General features: G+C 40.2%; 1 protein-coding gene across 2 annotated transcripts in view; it reads left to right on the top strand.

The window, feature by feature from the left end:
- The first annotated feature begins 12,897 nt into the window (after positions 1–12,897).
- LOC143287554 (uncharacterized) overlaps positions 12,898–14,851 on the top strand; it is a 70,400-nt gene continuing 68,446 nt past the window's right edge. Inside the window, exons 1-2 of one of the 2 annotated variants that reach the window (XM_076595638.1) lie at positions 12,898–13,246; positions 13,422–14,158. In XM_076595638.1, the coding sequence (XP_076451753.1) occupies positions 14,074–14,158 (85 nt within the window). In that variant the 5' untranslated portion in view covers positions 12,898–13,246; positions 13,422–14,073. Of the gene's footprint in view, positions 14,159–14,851 lie in introns of both variants that reach the window. The other variant, XM_076595639.1, reaches the window with a different exon arrangement.

Below are 14,851 nucleotides of genomic sequence, written 5' to 3'. Positions count from 1 at the left end.
GTGAGTGTTTTGCTGTTGTAGTTGGGGTTTTTTGTTTGTTTTTTTTTGTTCTTTTGTTGTTGTTTTTAACTCAGTATTATTAAGAAGCATGTGTTTAGGTGTGACAGAGTGTAAAGGAAAAGACACCTGAAGACTGAATTCTGAATGAATGCAGTTTGACTCAATGTGAATAAGATAGTCGGAAGAGGTTCGTGTAATCTGTGAAATTGATATGTGCATCTTGTGTAATTGATACATGAATACTCAAACATACAGAAGGTATTGCGTTTTTTGTTTTCTCTCTCTCTCTCTCTCTTGTTTTTTTTAATTTTTATTTTGTTTTTTTTTATATTCGTGTCATGAAATCAATTGTGCGCGTAGGGTGAACTATTGGAAATGTTCTAGAACCGGTAATTATGAGTTTGTTTGTTTTTGTTTGTTTGTTTTGTTTTGTTTTTTTGTGTGTGTATGTGCGTGCGAGTGTGAGTGTGTGTTTGTGTGTTTGTGTGTGGGGGTTGGGGGGGGGGAATTTGAGGTATGTGTGTTTTTTTGTGAGTGCGCGCGCGTGCGCGCGCGCGTGTGCGTGTTCACATGCGTGCGTGTGACTGTGAGGGTGTGTCGATGTGTGTGCATGTGGGTGAGTCAACAAGTGCGTGCATCAGTGTGTGTGTGTGTGTGTGTATGTGTGTGGCCACTTTGTCATTCTTGAATGTCACTGGGTCAAATTAGGTCAAAGTAAAGATATATGTATGTATGTATATATATATATGTATGTATGCATTCAGACGCGTTGGGTTGTGCTGCTGCCCGGGCATCTGAATCGCGGACGTGCTGTGGCATGTATGGATTTGTCCGAGCGCGTTGGCGCCTCCTTGAGAGAGTGAAACTGAAAATGGTTTCAATCAAATAGCCAAAACCACTGTACTAATGAAGTCCTTTTTGTGCATGTCTTGATGATGTTGTTTAACACGTGTTGTTATTACTGTGATGCATCACTCCATATATATTGTTGGTAAACTGGCTGTTGTCACTTTAATATTTTTGATAAGTATATTTATTTATTTTCTACATGCACAGGAGTAACATCAGCGGTTGCGTGTGCATGATAAATATGCAATACTCCGCGGGTTTACAAAAGTGTTAATATAGAGCAAAATACCAATCTACAAACATATAGAAATGTATACATTTTTTTATGCTAAAAGTACAGTTGTACCGATAACCAAAAATCTAAGGACATCAGGTTTGGATGGACGCGTACAGGGAGGACAGGTTGGTGTTATGAAATCAGCTCAGATGTTTTTATCTGGTCACGAAGTGCACGTTTTTGTGTGAGGTTTTTTTGTTGTTTTTTGTTTTTTGTTTTTGTTTTGTTTTTTAGTGTGTGTGTGTGTGTGTGTGTGTGTGTGTGTGTGTGTGTGTGTGAGTTTGTTTTGTTTTGTTTTCCCGCACAAGCATGATTTTTCCCCTGCTGTCCTCTACGGGGCGGGGAGGGTGAAGGGGAGGGGGGAAGGGGGCATGGGGGGTCTGGGGGGGGAGGGAGGGGGTGCAGTACAATGCCGGTGCGGAAGGTTGGGGAGGGTTGTGGCCCTTGGTTGAAATCTATGCGAAGACCACATTTTCCGTTTTGGTTTGCTTTTCGGTGTTGTCTTTTTAGGTATATAATTGAAAAAAGAAATGGAAGCTGTATTGCTACTTTGTGTGTGTTGTTTTTAGTGTGTGTGTTGTTTTTTCTTCCTCTTGCAATATTTACGTCCCCAGAGAAAGTTACATGGGGTTACTTCAGTTCATGTGTTCTATGACTTCTACATGTTTACGTAAGTAACCGTGTATCGGTGAACTGATTTATACATGTATATTTTACTAATCCATGACAGTACTTGTGTTTTCATGTGCTAAATGCCCAGCGAAACCCATCCGCAGAAGAATGTTTTGTCACTTTCAATATATTTTCTCTTTCTTTTTTCAAGTTACGTACATTTCACACTTTATTTTTGATAATATTCATTTTTGTCAAACTTATGCTTTACGTCATGATAAACATAAACACGGCATGTCTGAAAAATACACAATGAAAATAAGGAGCATTAGTTTTATACCAGACAAGCAAACTAGTAATGTGTAGCTTTACAATATCATCTCTCAACTGCCAAGGTCTAGGTAATTTCCAAAAAAGAAGAGATGTATTTCAACATTTAAGACAGGAAAACTGTTCAGTGTATTTCCTACAGGATACCCACTTCACTAAGACATTAGAGCAACAGATTAGAACTGAATGGGGTTATGAATGTGTATTTTCCTCAAATAACAGCAGATCGAGAGGAGTGGCTATATTACTGAACAATAATTTTGATTTCAAAATTAAAAAGACAATAAGGGATAAAAAAAAGGAAACTACATTATACTGGTGTTAAATACAATGGGTAGACATGTAGTGCTCGTAAATATTTATGGTCCAAACAAAGACGAACCTGATTTTTTTCGAAGAAATTAAAGAAAAGATTGTAGCGCTAGATGTCTTGGATGTGATCAGTGCAGGAGATTGGAACCTTGTATTAAATCCAAGTCTCGATTATTATAATTATAAACACATTAACAATGCCAAAGCTAGAGAAGTAGTATTTGAAATGATTTCCCATTTAGAACTGGTAGATGTTTGGAGAGAGCTAAATCCAGAAGTTCTCCGATATAGTTGGAGGAGAACAAACCCATTTCAGCAAAGTAGACTTGATTTCTTTTTAGTCTCAGATACACTGATTACTTATGTTAGCAATGTAGATATTGTTTATGGATATAGAAGTGACCATTCCTTGATATTGACTGAACTCACCTTTAAGACTGAAGAGAAAATTAAAACCTTGTGGAAATTTAACTCTTCATTACTCAAAGATCATGCATACGTAAAACTTATAAATGAAACTATTGAAGAAATCAAAGGTCAATATGCAGTATTTCCATATGCAAGAGATAACCTGAACCAGATACCTAATGACAATATTCAGTTCATGATATCAGACCAACTGTTTTTAGATACGCTTCTTATGGAAATCAGAGCAAAGTCAATTACATATAGCATACATAGGACAAGTCACCCTTAAACGAAGGTGATCTAATACTGCTGAATGAGAAAAAATTACATCTAGCTGAATTTAGGAAAACAAAAATGGAAGGAATAATTTTAAGGTCTAAGGCAAGATGGGCATCTCAAGGGGAAAAAATAGATAAATATTTTTGTTCTTTGGAGAAAAGGCACTTTGTAAGCAAACAGATGTTGAAACTGGTGACAGAAGACGGTAGAGTTTTATCGGATAGAGAAGAAATGTTAGAAGAAACAAAGACGTTTTACGAGGAACTTTATAAAAATAGAAATTGTAGAATGATAGATATCGATCTTTACACAAAAGTACCAACATTGAATAAAGACGAATCTGACGAATTAGAGGGACTGATAAGTAAAGAAGAAGCTTCACAAGCATTAAAAAACATGCAAAACGACAAAAGCCCAGGAACTGACGGAATGACTGTTAATTTTTTTAAGTTCTTTTGGAGACAGCTAGGAGATTTGGTAATTCGATCACTAAATGAGGGCTTTACTAAAGGGGAAATGTCTATCACACAAAAAGGACTTGTAATATGTTTACCGAAGGGGGATAAACCTAGGGAATACTTAACAAACTGGCGACCAATTTCTCTCCTTAATGTCACTTATAAAATTGGGTCAACTTGTATTGCAAACCGGATGAAAACACTATTACCAAAACTTATTCACGAGGACCAGACAGGGTTTATAGCAGGACGGTACATAGGAGACAATATACGAACATTGTACGACATGATAAACTACCTAGAAAAAAGAAATCTGCCTGGTCTTTTAGTCTCCATAGACTTTGAGAAAGCCTTTGACTCTGTCAATTGGAATTATATTCAAAATGTTCTGAAAGCGTTTGGTTTTGGAAAGGATATTAGTCAATGGATACATACCTTTTATAATAATATCAAAGCCTATGTGATAGTTAACGGGAAAAGGTCTCGAAGCTTCCCCATAGGCAGAGGGTGTAGACAAGGGGATCCACTATCACCATATTTATTTGTATTGTGTGCAGAGATACTAGCGTGTAAAATTCGGGAAGATGAAGAAATTAAAGGGATACAGATTTCAGACATAGAATTCAAAATAAGCCAGTTTGCAGATGACACTTCATTCACGCTTGACGGAGATAGAAAATCTTACAATAAGTTATTTGATACATTAAATTCTTTGGAAGAAATTTCAGGTTTAAAATTAAATATTGAAAAAACAGTTAATGTATGGTTAGGTAGAAATAAGAATTCAAATGTAAAGTATTTAACAGAAAAACGTATGAATTGGAATCCTAAGAAATTTGAAATCCTTGGCATTTGGTTTATGAATGATCTATCACACTTGACAGAATTTAACGTAGAAGACAAACTAATGGAAGTTAGAAATTTATTCAAGATTTGGTCTAAACGATCGTGTACACCACTAGGAAGGGTAGCTATATTAAAATCCCTCATACTGTCTAAACTAGTGTACCTGTGGATGTTGTTACCAAACACACCAGACAGTGAAATTAAAAAACTTCAGAATATGTGTTTTGAATTTGTATGGGACAAGAAGCCGGACAAAATAAAACGAATACACTCAGTTCACAGTATTGAAAATGGGGGCACTGGATTACCAAACATACACGCATTTATACAAGCACTGAAACTGTCCTGGGTAAGGAAACTCTATGTAGGAAATTTCAAATGGAAAAGAATATTACAAACCACTTGCCCGGAAATAGCTAGGTTAAACTGTTATGGCTCAAAAAGGTTCTTAAAAGATAATTATAATAACGTTTGGAAAGACGTTATGAAAGCTTATGACAATTTCAACACACACACTGAACTAGATAACAGTAAAGAGTTATTAACTGAATCCATCTTTTTCAATGCTAAATTTAGAATCGACAACAATCCTTTTCATTTTAAGAACTGGACTGCAAAAAATGCATTTTTCGTGCGTGTTATTCTGGATGAAAACTGCCAGTTTTTAAGGCAGGAAGACTTTTTTAAGAAGTGGGGAATAAGAACGAATTACCTAAATTACCTTAGTTGCATTCAATCAATCAAAGAATACATCAGAAAAAGAAATATAATATTAGAGAATCATCACAACAATGAAAATAGTAAGGCGTTAAAAACCATTTGTGGGGTAAAAAAGGGAACACGGATTTATTACGATATAATCTTGGAGAGAAACGAAATTTTTGATATGAAAGCTTTTATGAAATGGGAAAATAGGTTAGGTACACAGATTGACTGAAGAAAACATTGAAAAAGATAAATAGAATCAAAGAAATAAAGATGAAATGGTTTCAGCTTAGAATATGTCATGGAATTTTAGTATCAAATATTGTTCTAAAAAACATGGGTGTAGTTGACGATGACAAATGCAATTTCTGTTATATTGAAAAAGACACAGTGCAACATTATTTATGGTATTGTCCAGTTACGCAAACCTTTTGGCAGGACTTTAATAAGCTATTGAGAGAGAAATGTGAAAACTGTGAACGACTGTCATTGAACTTTGAATTGGCATTGTTTGGAACTGATGATAAAAATACAATGGATGATACTTTAGATTTAATGTTATTATGGGCAAAATTTTTTATACACAGGAGTAGAATCAATCAGATAAAACCAACTCTGCAAGCATTCCTGCTTGACCTCAAGTATAGATACAAGTTAGAAAAGCATATACACACAATGGAAATGAATTACTGTGATTTTGTTAAAAAATGGCTACCATACTCTGTGTTGGTAATAGAACATTGAGTAAAATGAAAACTGCCATCATAATACAGTATATGAATGATGCATGTTTGATAGAATTTTTAACAATATTAGAAATGAATATACTGCAAAATTTGACATGTTTGTACATCAATTTTGATAAAAGAAGTAAGCTGCCACAGGTAATGGATAACATAATTATTTAATAACATACTTTAATAACATACTTTATAAAAACAACAACAACAAACAAAAAACCAACAACTGGTGCTCCTTGAAGCTATTTCAACATGTATACATGCCATGATGTGACATTTGGTATCTTGTTTATCTTGTTCTTTATTATTTGTTATTGTTCTTCATCATATTATTACTATTATAAGTATTATCATATTGAAAAAAACCCTTGTGTCTCAACAGATTAATGGTTTTTTTTCTTCTTCTTCTTTTCTTTTTTTTCGATGATCATTGATGGACCAAATGTTTTGCTATGTGAATGTTGAATCACATTGATGTCGTGAAAAGTCAAAATATAACCTTGTGTACAAGGGAAAAACAAAAAACAAAAAAAAACCACCTCGGTCTTCATTGACTTGCGCAGAATGTGTGACGCCATTCCCGGTTTAATGCTAAGCCCCTTGCCACGTACGCTATCACATACTGAAATCTTAAGATGATTACGTAAATCAGGTTCGATAGATTCGTACATATTTTGGAAACTTTTTGAAACTCAAATAGAACCAATGATAACATTTAGTGCCGAAATTTGGGGACCTTCTGATATCACAGACCTCCCAGTGGGTGCAACCTTGCCGTGGTTGGGGGGCTTGCGTGTCTCAATAACCCTGAGAGCTATGCTGGCGGGAGATTCGTCTCCTGGTAGGGCCACCCAAGTCAGACAGGTCAAAGGGTAGAGACCAGACGAATAGTACCCACTGGTCCTCCAGGTTGGGGGTTTGAATTAGGCTAACAACCCGGTTCTGTAAAAAGAAGACTGTTACAGAAACTGCAACAACAAACTCTGAGAACTGCTTGGTCCAGGATGGGTACTCTCTGGTAGAGCCCATGACGCGAGCTGGTGAAAGCCCTTGGGAAGCCAGTGCGCCGACAACTCTTCTGACGACCAAGGCCAAAACCAGGATAGGGACCTGGAACATCAGAACCCTATACGAGACAGGCAAAACAGCTCAAGTCTGTCGTGAGATGCAAAGATACAACTTGAAGATTCTAGGCCTATGTGAGACAAGATGGACAGGATCAGGAAGAACGCAACTAGTGAGTGGAGACACCATCATCCACTCTGGACAGGAAGAAGGCCAACCCCGCACCCACGGAGTAGCGTTGCTGATGACACCCGAAGCAACACGAGCACTGCTGTCCTGGGAGCCTATGTCACCAAGGATCCTCACGGCACGCTTCAATTCAAAGGGCAGGAAAGTTACCATCATTCAGTGCTACGCCCCTACCAACGTGGCAGTCATCGAAGAGAAGGATGATTTTTACCAACAAGTCCAAGCAGTCATAGACAAGACACCCAAAAGAGATATGAAGATCCTCATGGGAGACCTGAATGCCAAGGTAGGCGCCGACAACACAAACAGAGAGCTCATCATGGGCAGACACGGCACTGGAGTGCAGAATGAGAATGGAGAACTTTTTATGGAGTTCTGCACCTTCAATGACCTGGTCATTGGAGGCACCTTGTTTCCCCACAAGACCATCCATAAGACCACGTGGGTTTCCCCTGACGGCAAGACCGAGAACCAGATCGACCACATCACCATCGGTCGTAAGTGGAGACGAAGCCTGCACGACGTCAGGGTAAAGCGCGGTGCAGACGCAGCATCGGATCACCACCTGGTTGTGGCAGCACTCAAAACCAAGCTGAAGGCCTACAACGACCAGGCTGCAAGACCATCGCACAAGTACAACGTGCACAGCTTGAAGGAGTAACTCAAAGCAGAAGAGTTCAAGATTGAATTGAGGAACAAGTTCAGTGTGCTTTCCCAACTCCCAGAGGACTCAATAGAAGAACATTGGCACAGCCTTCGAGAGACCTGGACAACAACTTGCAAAACAGTCCTGGGCAAGAAAACGAGGAAGCACAAAGAGTGGCTATCAACAGACACCTGGACACTCATCACTGAGAGGAAGCATTTGAAAGACCAGATCAACTGCACGCAAGATCAAGCCGAGAGACATGAGCTACAAGCACAGTACTGGGAGACGAACCGACAAGTAAAGCGAAGTGCGAGAAAAGATAAAAGAACCTACATCGAGGAACTGACAGCAGAAGCTGAGAGTGCAGCAGGTCAGCGGAACATGAAGCGCCTGTATGAGATCACCAGGACACTCTCCGGGAAAAACAGCAACCCAAGCCGGCCCGTCAAGGACAAAGACGGAAACACCATCCTTGGCGAAGAACAGCAGAGAGCAAGATGGGCGGAGCATTTCAAAGAAACGCTCAACCGACCAGCACCACCCGCCCCACCAGACATCCCGCCACCTACCAAGCTCCTCGACATCAACACCAACCCTCCCAGCAAGACCGAGATCGTCAAGGCCATCAAGTCCCTCAAGTCAGGAAAGGCAGCTGGCCCAGATGGAATTCCACCTGAAGCTCTGAAGGCCGACATCCAGACTTCAACTGAGATGCTGCACCCTCTCCTTTGCAAGATCTGGGAACAGGAGCGAGTGCCAAAAGACTGGAAAAGAGGACATCTTGTAAAGCTGCCAAAGAAAGGGGACCTTTCATCCTGCAACAGCTGGCGGGGAATCATGCTGTTGTCTATTCCGGGCAAGGTACTGAGCAGAATCATCCTTGAGAGACTGAAGAACGCTTTGGACAAGACACTTCGGGACGAACAAGCAGGCTTCCGACAAGATCGCTCGTGCACGGATCACATCGCAACCATGCGCATCATCATCGAGCAGTCCCTGGAGTGGCAGACCCCCCTGTACACAGTCTTCGTCGACTTTCAAAAAGCTTTTGACAGTGTCGACCGAGATGTCATCTGGAGACTGATGTACCACTATGGATTTCCACCAAAGTTTGTAACCATCATCCAGCAAATGTACGAAGACGCCACCTGTCAAGTGATCCACGATGGGAAACTGACGGAACCTTTCAGTGTGCAAACCGGCGTCCGTCAGGGTTGTTTGCTCTCACCGACCATTTTCCTGATGGTGGTTGACTGGGTCATGAGGCAGTCCACAACAGATCGGAGGACAGGCATCCAGTGGACTTTCACTAAACAGCTGGAGGACCTAGACTTCGCAGATGACATAAGTCTTCTCTCCCACAGGCAGCAAGATGCACAGGAGAAACTATGTCGTGTGGCAGAAGAAGCTGAAAAGACTGGACTCCAAATCAACATTGGGAAAACAGAGGTCATGAGGGTCAACAACAAGAAGCAAGATCCAGTGCAACTACACCAAGAGAACATCAAGGAGGTTGACAAGTTTGTCTACTTAGGCAGTGTTGTCAGCAAAGACGGGGGGACGGACGAAGACATCAAGAGCCGTATCAACAAAGCAAGACACGCCTTCAACACCCTTCGACCAATCTGGAGATCGACAGCCCTCTCAATCCGCAACAAGATCCGGATTTTTAACACCAACGTGAAGTCGGTTCTACTCTATGGCTCAGAGACGTGGAGAGTGACAAAGACCAGCACCCACAAGCTTCAGACATTCACCAACAGATGTCTAAGAAACATCCTGAACATCAGATGGCCAGAGGTTGTCTCCAATGAAGAACTTTGGAACATGACAAAACAGGCCCCACTGGAGACGGAAATCAAGAAACGGAAATGGGGATGGATAGGCCATACACTACGCAAGCCTGCAACAAACATCACAAGACAGGCTCTTGATTGGAACCCACAGGGGAAAAGGAAAGTTGGCCGTCCGAAGCAGAACTGGCGGAGAAGCATTGAGGCAGAGACAAGGGCAGCCGGAATGATGTGGGCCGAACTGAAGAGGACCAGCCAGAGCCGGGTGCGTTAGAGGAGTGTTGTTGCGGCCCTATGTTCCCCACGGAATCAAGAGGAATAAGTCAAGTAAGTCAAGTGATATCACAGATTTAGAAAAAGTACATGCATTAGCGATTAAACGTTTTTTGAATGTTCCATTACATGCTTCAAATACTGTATTATATGCAGAAATTGGTAGATACCCATTCTATATTAAATCATGTGTGAAATGTATAAAATATTGGTTAAAATTGATAAGGCTACCCACATCGAGATTATGTAAGCAGGCGTATGAAATGTTACTAAATGAACATGAGAGAGGGAAGGAAAACTGGGTATATATTGTAAAGAAGACATTAACTGTAAATGGATTTGGGATTGTGTGGATGTATCAGGGAGTTGGATGTGAAGAAGGATTTGTTTCAGAATTCAAAGATAGGCTGATTGCTTCATATAAACAAAATTGGCACTGTAAAATGGAAAGCACTGAGAAATATAGATGGTGTTATAGTTCTAAAAGTATACTCATAACAAAAAAACTATGTCACAGTTAACAAAAAAACTATATACTCATAACAAAAAAACTATGTCACAGTTAACAAAAAACTATGTCACAGTTGTGACCAGCAAGTGGTATCGAACAAGTCTCACCAGATTTAGATCGAGAACGACTGGGTTAAATGCTTACAAAAAAATGGTTTCAAACTAAGCCCTCGTTACTCTCCCCTTGTCCGATGTGCGGTCATTTAAGGGAGGACGAGTTACATTTTTTTGTTTAGTTACAAAGCTTATGATGATATTCGAGAAAAATGTGTTGTATGTAAAACAAATTTTGCAAAGAATAAAGATATTTTTGGAGTGCTCATTCTAAATCAGGAAACTTCATTACAGTCACTTGCAAAATATACTGCCGAAGCGAATAACATGTGACGAAAAAAAACAATAAAATAGTATCAGGTGGTGTTCATTGTGAAAATTGAAATATGTGTTGACATTTTCATGTGGAAAATACATATGTCATACATTAATATATGTTGTTTTTCTCTACATCACATTAGTTTGAATGGCTGGTCGAACTGCATTTAGTTGTACAAATCGATTGGTTTCGTTTTGGATTTGGTTTTCATCAATATTATTACTATTGATACATGTTGCTACTTCTATTATGAACCCCCATGTCATTGGGGCTGTAAAGCTATTGACGTTAAAGTGTTCAGTTCTCTCTCTCGATATGTGAGTACGGGTCTGACACAGACGTGTTCAGTGATGCCTGCACAACCAACCGTCCGAGTTCCGATGGCTATGTAATTGACAATACTTTGAAATTTAAAAAAAAGCAAAGTTACATTCTTTCTTACATTTGAATGTTGTCTAAGTTATCTGATGGAAAGTTCATTTCATTTGTCTGCTCTTTCGATTTTATATGTATAGTTGAAACTTTTGTCGATGAATTAATGTATGTCTTTTCTGGTTACCAATGCTCATGCGTCCCCGCAGTGGTAAAGGAGACGACTTTTGTGGTCTGGTATGTTTCATTAAAAATGGACAGATGCCTTATGTAAAAGAAGTAGGAATTAAGTCATAAATTTGGTGCCTGTGTGATTACAAAAACGCTGTTTTGACCGTGAAAGATGCATTGTATGTATTTTGTTATGTACCGCCGGAGGGTTCTCCATGATATTAACATTTTTATTGTTTAAACGGTTTTTTTTTATCAGAATGATACTGATACACGCTCTCTCTCTGGCTCCGCGACTAAGCCATTATTGTCGTCAGTAGGGAGTGTAGTAGGTGGTGTCTTAAGTACGTTAAATCAGAACAGGCACGACTGAACACCACCGAAGTGAGTCAGCAGCAATGCAGAGTTCCCCCTGATGTGTGGCCTCCTGGCGATCTAACATCGATAGTTCCTGTGTGAACTGACGACGCTGGGACTGCGACAGACGAACTCGGGTGTGGCCGTGTATGGGGGTCTCTAAATGAACAGTAGGCTAGTTGGTGTAGATTATGAGGCAGCAGCATAATAATAATAATAATAATAATAATATAATAAAGCGATCAATCAATCAATAAATGAATCTATAAATAAATAAATGAAAAAAGTCAGCTAATTAGTTCGTTAATTCAATAATTCATTAAATGAATAAAGAAGATGAAAAAAGCGGTATACCATGGTGACAAAGAAAGCAAAATGGGATGGTATTTAATGGCCACGCAACAAGATCTGACGGACTCTCTCGTATCATCCTTCAAGGATAAGTGCAGGAGAAAATAAAACTGGGCAGATGGCGAAAGAAGTGGGCAGAAATCATCACTGTGTGGACAGAAAGGATCTTTGCCGAAACTCAGGCCCTGTCCCAGGAACGCCAGAAATGGAGAATGCTGGTGAAATGTTCAGCAGTGCACGCCAACATGACCAAACCACGTTTCGGGAACAGTGACGGTGACAAATACGATGACAAAATATGTTATGTTCTGTTGTGGAAATGTCACACAAACTATCACTTTTGGGAATGGCCCGATAACGTGTTCTATCTGAGACTGGTGGTGACATGACAAATATCCCAAACAGTGACCCCAGCAGAGTAAGACAGGCAAGGAGAACGCTGTGACAGGCTTTTTTCAAAACACATCAGCGAAGTGTTATCACTGCACAGGAAGAACCAAAGATTATTTCGTACCTCATGCTGTATTTAGACATGTGTGCACCTGTTTGCGCGTCTATGCACACGTGCGTCCGTGTGAAAGTAGGTTTATAAATTCTAGCAGATCTGTATATGAATATTGTGTACTCGTGCATCAGCATAAGCTTGCGTGTGCGTGCGTGCGTGCGTGTGTGCGTGCTTGTGTGTATATGTGAAAGAAGTTAGTGATGTACAGATTTACAATCTGAGTGGAGTAAAACATCAATAATTATCACGATGTAAATTAGGACAAGATATCTCGAATGCAACTGGTATGAATATATTCGTCAAAAAGTGGGCCAGTGACGCGATGGACCATCGTGCACCCCTTACCGTGATGATAACGTACCCTCTGAACCCTGTTCCTATCTCTCCTCTCGCCTCACCCGACAACGCTCAGGTGATCAGCTGTCAAATCAGCAATGGTCCATCCATTCACTCTATGTCAGTCATCAGGTCACCTCACAGCAAATGGCTCTGTCGCAGTGATTTCGTTGGTTGGACTGTATCGCTCCTTTTATATTGGACGTGGGAGACGATTGTTTACTTCACCAAACCAGACACACATGACTTTCACCTTGTTACAGTCTTATTATGTGCGTTCCCTTTCCGGCTTAAACCTGTGAGGGACAGTTTTACTGAAGTGCCATTGTTTGCTATTGTTGTGATTTCTAGAAAGTTATAAACCTGTCCTTCGAACCTCGCTTATCTCTCGCGACACGATTATAAATGTACTGTAACAAGAAGTAGGACATATAGGTTCTTCTGAATCATGCATAGTGACGACTGTTCCGCTCATGAAGGCGGCAGGTGTGAAGATGAAGTGAAATGAATGTTTCACATGTGATAACTGATATATGCATTTAGAAAAAAGCCGAATGATATTTCGTTCTTCACTTGTGCATTGTTGGTGTGCCACACACATGTAAAGTGTCACTGCCTGTCGTGCACAAAGGCATCGTGTATTATGCTTTTTTACTTCCAGCAAGCATCATGTTCAGTGCTGCTTTTTAGAGCGCCTTTGAACTACCAGATTACTTCTTGAATATGAATTTTAAACAAGTTTCCTGAAGTCGCTGTATTGACAAAACCACAGCTGACATTGAAACCTGTGACCAGCAAAACCAGAAGCCACCAGTTGTGAAGTATCCACAACGAGTCTGGCGTTTTCCTTGCCACATCTAGCAAGATCAAGGCTACCGGCCTTGTTCTTATGGATTAGCGGATGCCATGTAACGTATATGGGATAGCTCGCACACTGTTCAACTGCCTTAATTCCTGGTGAGGAGAGTGTTCCGCTACGAAGTGTCTCGCCACACACGACGCTACAAGTACCGGCACGCTGTTGGATGTGAAAGGATATCGGGAGTTTTCTGAAGAGTTTCAGTTTCAAGGAGGCGTCACTGCGTTCGGACAAATCCATATACGCTACACCACATCTGCCAAGCAGATACCTGACCAGCAGCGTAACCCAACGCGCTTAGTCAGGCTTCTGAAGAAAGACACGGACAGTCTCAGCGCAAATGACTTGAACCTACGTTTGTGTTATTTCACGTTATCACTGAAACAATAGCATTCTGTCACATCTAGGTCTGTCAAACAGATTAGAGGAAAAATAAAAGGAGCGACAAACCAACATGGCTGGAACACGCTCAGGAATAACCATGCACAGAATCTCACTGTTTTGCTTCATCTCGATCCTTATAACCATGGCAACAGCAGGTGAGAAGTGTTTGTGTAGCACGTATGTTTGCAATAAGTTAGATTTGTAATACTTACGCACACACGTGATAATTATGAATACCGCATTGTCTCCCTACTTTGCCACAGCTATGATCACACACACACACACACACACACACACACACACACACACACACACACACACAGAGAGAGAGAGAGAGAGAGAGAGAGAGAGAGCTATTCAACGCTACGAACAATCTGCTAGGTAAAATAAAAAAAACACTTCTCTCCCTACGATATTTTCGGTGCAGGAACTCCCTCAGAAATTTTCTGACTTCTTCACCGGCAAAATATCATACATTCGTGAGAAGCTTGACTTACATTGTTTCCAACCGGTTACTGAAGATTTTGTGAGGAAAGTGTGTCTGAGCGTTTGTCCGGAATCCTGTGAGCTTGACCTTATCGCGTCCTCTTTGTTGGTTGAATGTATTGATGTTCTACTGCCACATATTACTCATGTCATCAGTTCTTCCTTACCGCCTAGTTGTTTCCCTGAAAGCTTCAAATCTGCTGTTATACGTCCACTCATCAAGAAACCATGTTTGGTATCATAACTGTTTGAAAAATTACCGACATGTCTCAAATCTGTCATTTTAATCAAAATTGCTGGAAAAGATTGTATTGTCTCAGATCTTAACTCATCTGGAACAAAATCATTTACTTAATTCTCAC

The sequence above is a fragment of the Babylonia areolata genome, chromosome 11, assembly GCF_041734735.1.
Source record: "Babylonia areolata isolate BAREFJ2019XMU chromosome 11, ASM4173473v1, whole genome shotgun sequence".
Classification (NCBI taxonomy): domain Eukaryota; kingdom Metazoa; phylum Mollusca; class Gastropoda; order Neogastropoda; family Buccinidae; genus Babylonia; species Babylonia areolata.
This window is presented reverse-complemented; position numbering and strand designations above follow the sequence as displayed.